Source organism: Schistocerca americana, chromosome 7 (genome assembly GCF_021461395.2).
Source record: "Schistocerca americana isolate TAMUIC-IGC-003095 chromosome 7, iqSchAmer2.1, whole genome shotgun sequence".
Classification (NCBI taxonomy): domain Eukaryota; kingdom Metazoa; phylum Arthropoda; class Insecta; order Orthoptera; family Acrididae; genus Schistocerca; species Schistocerca americana.
In genome coordinates, this window is record NC_060125.1 from 532,419,976 (window position 1) to 532,434,256 (window position 14,281).

General features: G+C 40.0%; 1 protein-coding gene across 5 annotated transcripts in view; it reads right to left on the reverse strand.

Annotated features, from left to right (window-relative positions):
• LOC124621757 (zinc transporter 1) overlaps positions 1 to 14,281 on the reverse strand; it is a 262,842-nt gene that overhangs the window by 25,690 nt on the left and 222,871 nt on the right. For 4 of the 5 annotated variants that reach the window (XM_047147169.1, XM_047147165.1, XM_047147166.1 and 1 more), the window contains one exon: positions 4,885 to 4,992. In XM_047147169.1, the coding sequence (XP_047003125.1) occupies positions 4,885 to 4,992 (108 nt within the window). Of the gene's footprint in view, positions 1 to 4,692; positions 4,993 to 14,281 lie in introns of those variants that run through there. The other variant, XM_047147170.1, reaches the window with a different exon arrangement.

Consider the following 14,281-nt stretch of genomic DNA (forward strand, 5'->3'; position numbering starts at 1 on the left):
TCTCTCTCTCTCTCTCTCTCTCTCTGTGTGTGTGTGTGTGTGTGTGTGTGTGTGTGTGTGTGTGAGAGAGAGAGAGAGAGAGAGAGAGAGAGAGAGAGAGAGAGAGAGAGAGAAAAGCATGGAGGGGGGGGGGGGGGGGGGGGGGGGGACAGTAGACAATGAGCAGAGGAGAATAATTTGAACCCCATTTCTCTTGAATACAAGTCCAGTTTCTTAATAATGGGGCCACATAACTTGGTGGTACAGCTTTCACCAGAAAAGAGAACTTGAACCTGTCGTGCTGGTATGAAATGCTTTAATGGCAACTTCAAAAGCTTGCCTTTGCTTCAGGCTGATGAAATGTCACAGCCCTGTCAAATACAATATTGGGATTTTAAACAACGATGCTGAGAAATTAATCTCCAAACCTTCTCTCTCTTTTAAAAAAAAAATTAATCTTCCACTATATCCAACTCAAATTGATGGGGACTGTGGTTAGAAGACTCAATGAGCTTCCAATAACAGGCAGCAGTAAGAAGGGTATTTTCAAAATTGTCAATGTGGTGGTTTAATATCTAGCTAAATGACAAGGCACTTGAATGAATTTAGTCAGCTGCAAGCCTCAGTTCTTGTGTTGTATAAAATAATCATTCTGGGTACATAATTTTGCAATGAGAAGCCTTGAAATTGTACGCTAGCAAGTTCCCATGAGTGTCTTTCGAAACAAAGTCTCCATCATCCAGATTGGGGAACTTGTCTCAATAAAGCACTAGTAGAGCAGAACGACAATAATTTACATGTGGTTTTCCAAACAGTTTCTTTTTATAATACTCACCAAAAATACCACTACCAGACATTTACTGGACTTTGCGCACTCGGATTATCTAAGAAGTTTAATTGTGAGTATGAATATTTACTTGCAACCTCAATGTCCACACATAGTTGTTTGGATGTGGTGTGTCCATTTCTTAAAACATTTTATCAAAATATTTGGAGCAACAATGAGCAATTTTACATCCAGTTGACCTTTACTGGAACATTGTAAATGTTTTGGGGGACTTGTAACCTATTTAACAAGCTCTTGATCATCATCTCTGAGCCATCTCACAGCATTAATACATCTGAATGTTGATTCCAATACTTCAATCGAAACTGCCTTAGTTTGCCGGACCGATTTCTGCTACGCACATTCACACCAACATACTATGATACCACTGTAAAACAGCTATTCAGTAATCTATGAACCTGAAAGGTTTAATTTCTACACCCACACTCTGAATATCACTCTAATTGTATTAGGATCTATGTTAGTTTAGCATATTTCACATCTCTTCAGTTCAGTGTTACTGTGCGTATGTTCGTTAATGAAAGTCTTAGAGTGTATTTTATTGTTTATAACAATGAAAACAATTTCTGACAATATGATGTAACTGAATAGATAAAAAATCTATTCACCACATGGCAGCAGAACACGCATATAAAAAAAAGGTTATAATTAAGCAATCTTTCTGAGCCATTGGCTCCTTCCAGCAGAAGGGTTGAAGAAGATGGAAGAGGGTGAAGGAAAAGAACTGGAGAGGTCTAGGAAAAGGGATAGATTTTGGAAAAGTCACTCAGAACTGCAGGTCACGGGAGACTTACCGCATGGGATGAGAAGGAAAGACTGCATTGCACTGGATGAAATTTGAAAACCTGAGAGCTTAAAGGTGGAAGACAGAGTAATATGCAAGACAGATTACTGCTAAAACATCGTGCACAAATTAATGAGAGTGGGAAGCTACGTGCATTGTACATAACAGAGGTGGGAGGCGGACAGCAAAAAATAGTCAACAAGAAAATGAAAGATGTAGAAAACTAAAACATAGTTAAGAAAGGAGTAGTTACTCAGAATAAATGCTGAGATGGAAGAAATTAACATAAATTAAGGACAGGTGGGTGGTGAGAACCAAGGACATGTTTTAACATTTGACCAAAAGGAGTATGTTACTGATGGCCTACACCAGCTGTCTGGCACCTCTACATATACCATCTGCCATCGATTCCATCCCTGTGATTCAAACTGACCTGCAGTCCCTCGTTACAACCGCAGGCCCCTCACAAGGACTAACACCTCAATCCATAGAACTTCTTACCCCAAGCAATCTATGCACCCCCACCTTTTACCTTATCCTAAAATCCACAAACCCAGTCGTCCTGGCCATCCTATAGTTACTGGCTTCCAAGCACCCACAGAACATATATCTGCCTTAGTTGATCAGCACCTGCAACTCACGGCACAAAGACTCCCCTCTTATATCAAAGATACCAACCATTTCCTAGATCATCTGAAATCTGTGCCCGTCCCAATTCCATAAAACATCTTGCTTGTCACTAGTGATGCCACCTCCCTCTATACCGACATCCCCCATGTACTTGGTCGGTCTGGTGCTGAGCATTTCCTCAGTCAGCATCCACTTGATTCCAAACCTATGGCGTCCTTCCTGCTCAACTTAATCAACTTTATATTTACAAACAACTGCTTCACCTTTGAGGGCCAGACATACAAACATGTCAGGGGTGCAGCCACAGGAACCAAGATTGCTCCTTCCTATGCTAACCTTTTCATAGGTCATTTGGAGGCAGCTTTCCTAGTATCTATAAGTCTTCAGCCCATGGTTTGGTTTAGATACATTGATGCCACCTTTGCTATATGAACTCTTGACGAGACTGACCTGTTAAAATTCCTGGAATCTCTAAATGCATTAGTCCAACTAAATTTCACGTGATCCTACTCCGAATATTGTTCCACTATCCTCAAGACTGATCTCATCCTCACCGAAGGCCAGCTATGCACTTTTGTCCACATTAAACACACTAACAAACAAAAGTACTTACATTTTCACAGCTGCCATCCTTCCCATGTCGGATGTTCCCTCCCATACAGCCTTGGCATTCAAGGCAAATGTATTTACTCAGAAGCAGACTTTTTACAGCATTACACCACCACTCTCCCCTCAGCCTTCACATCCACTCCTGGTACTGCTGATCCCTCCAAAAAACAACTTCGGACCATATCATTGGTGACTCAGTATTATCCTTGTCTGTGAATGTATTAAATAAGCTACTTTGACAAGCCCAAGAATTCTTCAAATCATGTCCTGAAATGAGATCCATTCTGTTTGAGATTTTGCCACCCTCCAAACCTCCACAATATCCCTGTCAGACACCATGCTCCATCTGTACACATCTCCCTACCCTATGGCTCCTGCCCCTGTGACCGTACCCACTGCAACACTGCCCTACACACACACACACACACACACACACACACACACCTAAACCAGCCCTGTAGGTGGAACACATATTATCAAATGGAGACACACCTGTGAAACAGCACGCCATATACCAGCTGTTATGTAAATGCTGTTTGGGCTTTTACATGGCGTGACTATCACCAAATTATCAATTAGGATGAGTGGGCACAGGGATACCTTGTATACTGTACTCTGTTGCACAGCATACTCTGTAACACAACAGTGTGACCTGGTGCCTGTTTCACCACATGCACCATTTGGACTCTTCCCCCAGACATCTGTTTCTCAGAACTCCACAAGTGGGAAGTAGCGTTACAACATGTCCCTGGTTCTCACCACCCACCTGGCTTAAATTTATGTTAATTTCTTCCATATGAGCATTTCTTCACAGTAACTACTCTTTTATTGACCCTGTTTTAGTTTTCTACATCTTTCCTTTTCTTGTCTGTCTATTTTTCACCATCCTCCTTCCATCTCTGTTATATACAATGCACTTAGCTTTCCACTCTTACTAACTAGTGCCTGATGTTTTAGCAGAAATCTCTGTCTTGCATAATACTCTGTCTTCTACCTTTAAGCCCTCGAGTTTTCAAATCTCGTCTGGTGCAGTCCCCAATAATCAGTCTCTCCTCCTCATCCCGTCCGGTAAGTCTCCCCTGACCCGCAGTTCTGGGAAACTTTTCTGAAATGTACCCCTTTTCCTAGACCTCTCCAGTCCTTTCCTTCACCCTTCTTCCTTCCCTTTCAACCCCTCTGTCAGAAGAAGGAGCTGCTGGCTTCGAAAGGCTGCATAATTATAGTATTTTTTATGTGCGTGTTCTGCTGCCGCTTGGCGAGTAAATTTTTTATCTATCCAATTACATTGTATTTTATTGTTTAATTCACATACACAAATTCTAAAATCTCTTTGGCAGAAAACAAACAGCAATGATAAATCAAGACTTGCGAGATTAAACTTAAAAAACATTGGAGTATCACCAAAAGCTACTATTGTACGCTATGGATGCAATATGCATTGTCCATGATAAAAGAGGGTGACAGCAACGGATCACGCAAGTTTCCAGATCGTGCTCCTACTAGAAAATATTTACAATAGCATGATTTTAAATATTTGTTCTGAAATATTAGTTCCATGCACACACAATGTGAGTGGTAAGTTCCTTCTGCCATTAAGCAAGCATGCACACATTCATTTTATAGTGCTGACAAAATATAATCCCATGCTCCATTAAATATGCATCATACACCATATGCAATGACAGCAACTATGGCAACATACCTTTATCCCTTTCACCATTCATGCTCTACTTTGAAGTACAAGGAAAAAAGTTACAGAAGTTGTTTCGTCTATCATTTCAATATATTCTCTAAAGAAAAAATACATATAGTCACAGACGCTACAGGAAAGTACAAAGTATCAAGAAAAAAGAAAAAAAAAAACATACAAAAAGGCTGACAAAAGATTCCAGAACAAGTATTGTAGACTAAAACATACAAAGTACAGCCAAATTTTGACAGAGAAAGAAGAAAGAAGGAAACCCTTTAAGAACCAAAGCATTTTAATCAAAGCACATTACACAGCGGTGACAAGGGAGCTGATTCTGCGACTCACATGTTTCGATGGCCCACAGCAAGTGGATAATGCACATGGCTTATCTGTCTTGGGACAGTCCAACACACAATCTTCAGTTGGTGCTGGCTGGACTGTGTCGTGTGTAAACTGTAAGTAAGTAACTTATCATTACATAACCATCACTTATTATTATTATTAAGTATCTAAGACAAACAATGTTTTTAGAACTGGCATTCTATTCCATATTTTAGGCACAACTATTAGTAAGTCCTTAGACACTATCTGCAAATACAAACACTCTTTAATTCTACCACCTTTGAATTGCTGGCATTTGTTGTTGTTGTGGTCTTCAGTCCTAAGACTGGCTTGATGCAACTCTCCATGCTACTCTATCCTGTGCAAGCTTTTTCATCTCCCAGTACCTACTGCAACCTACATCCTTCTGAATCTGCTTAGTGTATTCATCTCTTGGTCTCCCTCTACGACTTTTACCCTCCATGCTGCCCTCCAATACTAAATTGGTGATCCCTTGATGCCTCAGAACATGTCCTACCAACCGATCCCGTCTTCTGGTCAAGTTGTGCCACAAACTTCTCTTCTCCCCAATCCTGTTCAATACTTCCTCATTAGTTACGTGATCTACCCATCTAATCTTCAGCATTCTTCTGTAGCACCACATTTCGAAAGCTTCTATTCTCTTCTTGTCCAAACTATTTATCGTACATGTTTCACTTCCATACATGGCTACACTCCATACAAATACTTTCAGAAATGACTTCCTGACACTTAAATCTCTACTCGATGTTAACAAATTTCTCTTCTTCAGAAACGCTTTCCTTGCCATTGCCAGTCTACATTTTATATCCTCTCTACTTCGACCATCATCAGTTATTTTGCTCCCCAAATACAAAACTCCTTTACTACTTTAAGTGTCTCATTTCCTAATCTAATTCCCTCAGCATCACCCGACTTAATTAGACTACATTCCATTATCCTTGTTTTGCTTTTGTTGATGTTCATCTTATATCCTCCTTTCAAGACACTGTCCATTCCATTCAACTGCACTTCCAAGTCCTTTGCTGTCTCTGACAGAATTACAATGTCATCGGCGAACCTCAAAGTTTTTATTTCTTCTCCATGAATTTTAATACCTACTCCGAATTTTTCTTTTGTTTCCTTTACTGCTTGCTCAATATACAGATTGAACAACATCGGGGAGAGGCTACAACCCTGTCTTACTCCCTTCCCAACCACTGCTTCCCTTTCATGTCCCTCGACTCTTATAACTGCCATCTGGTTTCTGTACAAATTGTAAATAGCCTTTCGCTCCCTGTATTTTACCCCTGCCACCTTTAGAATTTGAAAGAGAGTATTCCAGTCAACATTGTCAAAAGCTTTCTCTAAGTCTACAAATGCTAGAAATGTAGGTTTGCCTTTCCTTAATCTTTCTTCTAAGATAAGTCGTAAGGTCAGTATTGCCTCACGTGTTCCAGTGTTTCTACGGAATCCAAACTGATCTTCCCCGAGGTTGGCTTCTACTAGTTCTTCCATTCGTCTGTAAAGAATTCGTGTTAGTATTTTGCAGCTGTGACTTATTAAACTGATAGTTCGGTAATTTTCACATCTGTCAACACCTGCTTTCTATGGGATTGGAATTATTATATTCTTCTTGAAGTCTGAGGGTATTTCACCTGTTTCATACATCTTGCTCACCAGATGGTAGAGTTTTGTCAGGACTGGCTCTCCCAAGGCCGTCAGTAGTTCCAATGGAATGTTGTCTACTCCGGGGGCCTTGTTTCGGCTCAGGTCTTTCAGTGCACTGTCAAACTCTTCACGCAGTATCATATCTCCCATTTCATCTTCATCTACATCCTCTTCCATTTCCATAATATTGTCCTCAAGTACATCGCCCTTGTATAGATCCTCTATATACTCCTTCCACCTTTCTGCTCTCCCTTCTTTGCTTAGAACTGGGTTTCCATCTGAGCTCTTGATATTCATACAAGTCATTCTCTTATCTCCAAAGGTCTCTCTAATTTTCCTGTAGGCAGTATCTATCTTACCCCTAGTGAGATAGGCCTCTACATCCTTACATTTGTCCTCTAGCCATCCCTGCTTAGCAATTTTGCACTTCCTGTCGATCTCATTTTTGAGACGTATGTATTCCTTTTTGCCTGCTTCATTTACTGCATTTTTATATTTTCTCCTTTCATCAATTAAATTCAATATTTCTTCCGTTACCCAAGGATTTCTACTAGCCCTCGTCTTTTTACCTACTTGATCCTCTGCTGCCTTCGCTACTTCATCCCTCAAAGCTACCCATTCTTCTTCTACTGTATTTCTTTCCCCCATTCCTGTCAATTGTTCCCTTATGCTCTCCCTGAAACTCTGTACAATCTCTGGTTCTTTCAGTTTATCCAGGTCCCATCTCCTTAAATTCCCACCTTTTTGCAGTTTCTTCAGTTTTAATCTACAGGTCATAACCAACAGATTGTGGTCAGAGTCCACACCTGCCCCTGGAAATGTCTTACAATTTAAAACCTGGTTCCTGAATCTCTGGCTGGCATTATGTATACAAAATTCACACCAATTACGATACAAAAGGAAAATCTACTAAATGAGTGATGAAACAAGAACTGGAGGACTGACAGATGCATAAATTAAATAACATTTGCTGAATTTTGAACTTCAGAATATTTAATCACTTGCTTTATCATACATCTAAAGGCTATAAACTTAGCATTTTTATGCTCTTTTAAATTTGTTTGCTTCAGTCATGTTCTAGTCCTTTCTGTTCCAGCATTTTGTAAGTACTCTTTCCTCTTCAGTCCCAAATATTATTGGTATTTATATTTTCATTATTTTACAAATGATTGAGAGCTGTTTCTCTCTCTGGGACGGAACAGCACCCAGTTATCTGACAAAAAAAAAAACATGAACTAAATATCATACTTTGTTTCACAAATGATAACTGAATGATTGTTTTCATTTCAACTAACATACTTGTGTACATAGTTCCGCATAGCGCGTACACAACTTTCCCACTAGAGCGCACCCCACTAAGCACAACAGCGCAGGTGCAGCGCTCGTCCGTCTCCACACTACGAGATGGCACTGCCTTAAAGGCGGACCAAATTCTGCTTCCGCCGATCCCCGTATTAATATGTAACGCAGCCAATGAGATTGCTGCTAACATAGAACCTTTTCTCCTCGCAGATAACACTCGCACAGTGATACCTGAATGAGCGGGGTATTATAACGAGTGTACAGACCTCCGATTAGTCAGTCTGCATTAGTCTGCATTTGTCTGTACCAGTCTATAGTCAAGTTTCAGTCTGCGCCTAATAAGATTATCATATTCCTGTACATAGCCATGAAGATAAATGAATAGACACTTTGTCAAGTATCAGAGATATGTGAGAATAAGATTAACGTACCAAGACCAAAGGAACTTCAGATTGTCAATTGTAAACAGCATCCAGAATCCAGTTATGTAATACCTATGCTTTTTATTATTTTAATAAATGTGTGTGAAAATTAATCAAGTTCTGTTTAAAGTTGGTCACCGTCAATCTGCTACTCTAAGCATGCAAGTGGCATTTCTATCATCTGACCTAACGGCAGAAGATAAACACACCACGATAAGACCACGACACATATTGCTAACACTCGCCTACATTGTTAGAGCAACAAGTCAGATAATCTGATGGTGTGTGTACCGAAGGTCTTACAGTACGCACACCACAATACTGTTAAGTGTTTATGACATCAACATTTGCAGTTTATCAGCAAATGCTTGTGTGTACTCTCAAATAGATTTAAACAAACATATCTTCAGGAATCTCTGTCATAATGAACATAAACAAGACTGACTGACAGTGAAATACTGAAGTAATGACCCAGAAACACAGGGAACAGTTTTGAACAGCCTACGAGCAACAGTCCAGACATTTCAATAAGCATGTACTATTCACCCACCATGTTGCAAATCGAAGGATTCTGGAATAAATGTCAAGTCGTCACATGCACTATTAAAAAAATAAACAAATAAAAATGTAAGACAAAGATTTGCTACATAGACATATATATAGTCACATTGTGACATTTTAGAATGTGTACAATCTTGGCTCCTTGATGCACATAACAAGAGAAACCTGTACCAAATATGCAGTGTAATTATTTTCTCAGTTCCCCACGATACACCATCACTCCATTGGTGTGCAATGTGGGCTCAATATTACACTCCACATGATACTTCTGAGCTATCAGATCTAGAGTTACAAAATGAGTCTAACATGAACCAGCAAAGAGTGATTGCCTTCGACCATTACAGGGTTGTTCTCTTTGAATGGCCACGGTTTTTCATTATTTTAAGAAAGAAAATCTCTCAATGTCACAGCTCTTACAGAAATTTAGCAATAGCCACTACTGTAGAAAATGAGTTTTGTATTCCAAGGATGACAGACGATAATGCTTGCAATAGTTTGCATCAAACTCATTGCGTTCTAAGACTAGAGTAGTAAGGGTCTGTTCACTGTAAAAGGCCTTTATGCATTACAGTGGATTACAATCTGTTAACTCTACAATGTATAACCATTGAAAACAAGTCCTCTCGAAAATATTTTGAGGTTTCACCTGCTCAATGCATAAATTTTTAAAGGGACGCAATATTTTGACCGTGCAAAGGTAGCATAATCAGTAGTATCTTAATTAGTGGCTGGAATGAATGGCTTGACGAGAAATGAACTGCCTCTTAATAAGTTTTTGAATTTAACTTCTAAGTCAAAAGCCTTAAATTTATCTTTAGGACGAGAAGACCCTGTACGGTTTAACATTCTATTTTTATATAGTTTTTTGTTGATCTTTCTATATTTGATGATAATGTTTTGTTGGGGTGACATGAAGAATAAATAAATTCATTATTATATCACCGATTTATGTTTGTGGTTTAGATCCATAATTTGTGATCATAAGATTAAGTTACCTTAGGAACGACAGCATAACTCTTTTTGAGAGCTCATACTGACAAAGCAGATTGCGACCTCAATGTTGAATTTAAAAAAAATTTGGGTGTGGGAGCCCAGTAAATACATCTGTTCAACCTTTAAATTCTTACATGATCCAAGTTCAGATCGGCACGAGCCAGGTTGGTTCCTATCCTAAGATTATTTATCCATATTAGCATGAAAGGAGCATATGGGTAAAATATTTTTTTATGTTATTGATTGATTTTAATTGACTGCTATTTTGACTGAGTAATGCGTTGAATTTAGAACTCATTTATGTAGATTTTTTCTACAAATAGTATTGATACTTTATGATTATTTATATTTGTTTTAAATTTTCTTCTATTGGTTATTTGTTTTTTAATTAGTGTGGCTTTTTTAACTTTATTGGAGTGTAAGGTTTTAGGTTATAGCCAAATAGGGTAGGATTTGTTGGTATACCTCAACCTTTTTGTGATGCTATCAAGTTAAATTGTCAGGAGCATCCTTTTCATATTATATCTAATTAAAGGGTTCCACGACCGTGGTACTTGATCGTCGGGAGTATGTGGCTGAGGGACTGCGTCAGCTTTCAGACAACACCACATACAAAGTTTGCCAAGGTAATCCCATTCCTGATGTCCAGGCGGAGCTTCAAGGAATCCTCAGAACATTAGGCCCCCTACAAAACCTTTCACCTGACTCCATCAACCTCCTGACCCCACCGACACCCCGCACCCCTACCTTCTACCTAAAATTCACAAACCCAATCAACCCGGCCGCCCCATTGTAGCTGGTTACCAAGCCCCCACAGAATGTATCTCTGCCTACGTAGATCAACACCTTCAACCCATTACATGCAGTCTCCCATCCTTCATCAAAGACACCAACCACTTTCTCGAACGCCTGGAATCCTTACCCGATCTGTTACCCCCAGAAACCATTCTTGTAACCATTGATGCCACATCCTTATACCCAAATATTCCGCACGTCCAGGGCCTCGCTGCGATGGAGCACTTCCTTTCACGCCAATCACCTGCCACCCTACCTAAAACCTCTTTCCTCATTACCTTAGCCAGCTTCATCCTGACCCACAACTTCTTCACTTTTGAAGGCCAGACATACCAACAATTAAAGGGAACAGCCATGGGTACCAGGATGGCCCCCTCGTACGTCAACCTATTCATGGGTCACTTAGAGGAAGCCTTCTTGGTTATCCAGGCCTGTCAACCCAAAGTTTGGTACAGATTTATTGATGACATCTTCATGATCTGGACTCACAGTGAAGAAGAACTCCAGAATTTCCTCTCCAACCTCAACTCCTTTGGTTCCATCAGATTCACCTGGTCCTACTCCAAATCCCATGCCACTTTCCTTGACGTTGATCTCCATCTGTCCAATGGCCAGCTTCACATGTCCGTCCACATCAAACCCACCAACAAGCAACAGTACCTCCATTACGACAGCTGCCACCCATTCCACATCAAACGGTCCCTTCCCTACAGCCTAGGTCTTCGTGGCAAACGAATCTGCTCCAGTCCGGAATCCCTGAACCATTACACCAACAACCTGAAAACAGCTTTCGCATCCCGCAAATACCCTCCCGACCTGGTACAGAAGCAAATAACCAGAGCCACTTCCTCATCCCCTCAAACTCAGAACCTCCCACAGAAGAACCACAAAAGTGCCCCACTTGTGACAGGATACTTTCTGGGACTGGATCAGACTCTGAATGTGGCTCTCCAGCAGGGATACGACTTCCTCAAATCCTGCCCTGAAATGAGATCCATCCTTCATGATATCCTCCCCACTCCACCAAGAGTGTCTTTCCGCCGTCCACCTAACCTTCGTAACCTCTTAGTTCATCCCTATGAAATCCCCAAACCACCTTCCCTACCCTCTGGCTCCTACCCTTGTAACCTTCCCCAGCATAAAACCTGTCCCATGCACCCTCCCACCACCACCTACTCCAGTCCTGTAACCCGGAAGGTGTACACGATCAAAGGCAGAGACACGTGTGAAAGCACACACGTGATTTACCAACTGACCTGCCTACACTGTGAAGCTTTCTATGTGGGAATGACCAGCAACAAACTGTCCATTCGCATGAATGGACACAAGCAGACAGTGTTTGTTGGTAATGAGGATCACCCTGTGGCTAAACATGCCTTGGTGCACAGCCAGCACATCTTGGCACAGTGTTACACCATCCAGGTTATCTGGATACTTTCCACTAACACCAACCTGTCAGAACTCCGGAGATGGGAACTTGCCCTTCAGTATATCCTCTCTTCTCGTTATCCGCCAGGCCTCAACCTCTGCTAATTTTAAGTTGCCGCTGCTCATACCTCACTTGTCTTTCAACATCATCTTTGCCTCTGTACTTCCGCCTCGACTGACATCTCTGCCCAAACCCTTTGCCTTTACAAATGTCTGCTTGTGTCTGTGTATGTGCAGATGTGTGTGTGTGTGTGTGTGTGTGTGTGTGTGTGTGTGTGTGTGTGTGTGTGTGCGCGCGTGCGTGTGCGTGCGTGTGCATACCTGTCCTTTTTTCCCCCTAAGGTAAGTCTTTCCGCTCCCGGGATTGGAATGACTCCTTACCCTCTCCCTTAAAACCCACATCCTTTCGTCTCTCCCTCTCCTTCCCTCTTTCCTGATGATGCAACCGTTGGTTGCGAAAGCTTGAATTTTGGGTGTGTGTTTGTGTGTGTATCAACCTGCCAGCGCTTTTGTTTGGTAAGTCACATCATCTTTTTTTTAGATATATTTTTCCCACATGGAATGTTTCCCTCTATTGTATTCATATCTAATTATTTACTTTATTTTTTTTGTTTTCAATTTAATAATTTATTTGGCTGTTTGGGTAATTTTCCTTATTTGACTTACACGTGTTCCTTTCTAATGGGATTTTATTTTTTATGTTGTATAAGATTAAGTGTTTATACACTAATGACTGCTAGCTGATCTTCAAATTTGAATTACTTTACGTTAGGTTCTATATGCTCTGTTGCTCAAACCATTTCATATGAAGTTAGATTAGCCTTGATTCTGTTATCTTTGGTTAGTAGTTTTAATATATTTGATTTTATGACTCATTAACTTTATTGGTGGTTTATTATTTTTTCCTTTCCCTTGGCCTTATCTTGTTTTGCTTCTTGTTTAGCTGAAACTAACCAAAGTCCCTTTGATTTTTACTGCATTTATTTGCATGTAGGATGAGGAATCTGTTATGGATCTTATATGTACATGCACACACCTGAATAACTGGAACAGCAATTCTATTCCTAATGCATTTAGGAATGTTTTACCGTAAGGTTAAATATCATTCTGAGGTGCAACTGTAATTACTAACCTACTATTAGCAATTCCATAGTTAGGAACAGATTAGGTTCAATGGGTATGATGAGGGTTTGTTGTTGATAATGCAACCTTAAACGAGTTTTTCACATTCAATTTTGTGTTACCATTTATTATTGCAGCTACGGTCACAATACATTTATTCTTCCTACACCAAATAGGATCCAACAATCCCTTAAGATTACATGGGGATATCAAAAAGTTACATTCCACACGTATTGCACATTCAATGATTCCATCACATTTGTATTAATAACATCATTATTAATTAATTAATCATTACCTTCTAGGAGACCCAGATAACTCTGTACCCACTAACCCGCAAGTAACACCAATCCACATTCAACCAAAATGGTAGTTCCTATTCACTTACGCAATTCTACGATCAATTCCTAATAAATTATGAGGTCTTACCGCATTATTTCAATCAATTACAATCTTAATAATCCTACCATTTTATAGCAAAACATCATTTCCAGATACTCAATTCTACCCTATTACTAAGATTTTATTTTGAATTGCGGTAGTAGTTGTATGTATACTAATATGAACTGGTAAATGACCAGATGAAGGACCATACATCATAACAGGACAAATCCTAATAACTATTTACTTCACATACTTCTTAATTCATGTACATGTTTCAAATGCATAAGATTATCTAATTAAGGAATAAAATCAAAATAAGATAATTAGCTTAGCAAAAGTATATGTTTTGAAAACAAAAAAGTAGAAGTTTAACACTTCTATTAACTTTATTTAAAAATTTTACTAAATAAATAAAACCCTCAAACCAATACATAAAATCAAAAGATAAAGGTACAAAAAACTTTCAAGCTAAATACATTAGCTAATCATAACGAAATAGTGGTGAAGTCCCCCAAACTCAAACATATCCAAAAGTATAAAGGAATAAAAATCATGAGAGGGGGGCGGACGAGAAAGAGAGAGAGAGGGGGGGGGGGGCGCGGACGAGAGACAGAGAGAGGGGGGGGGGGGCACGGACGAGAGAGAGAGAGAGGGGGGGCGCGGACGAGAGAGAGAGAGAGAGAGAGAGGGGGGGGGCGCGGACGAGAGAGAGAGAGAGAGAGAGA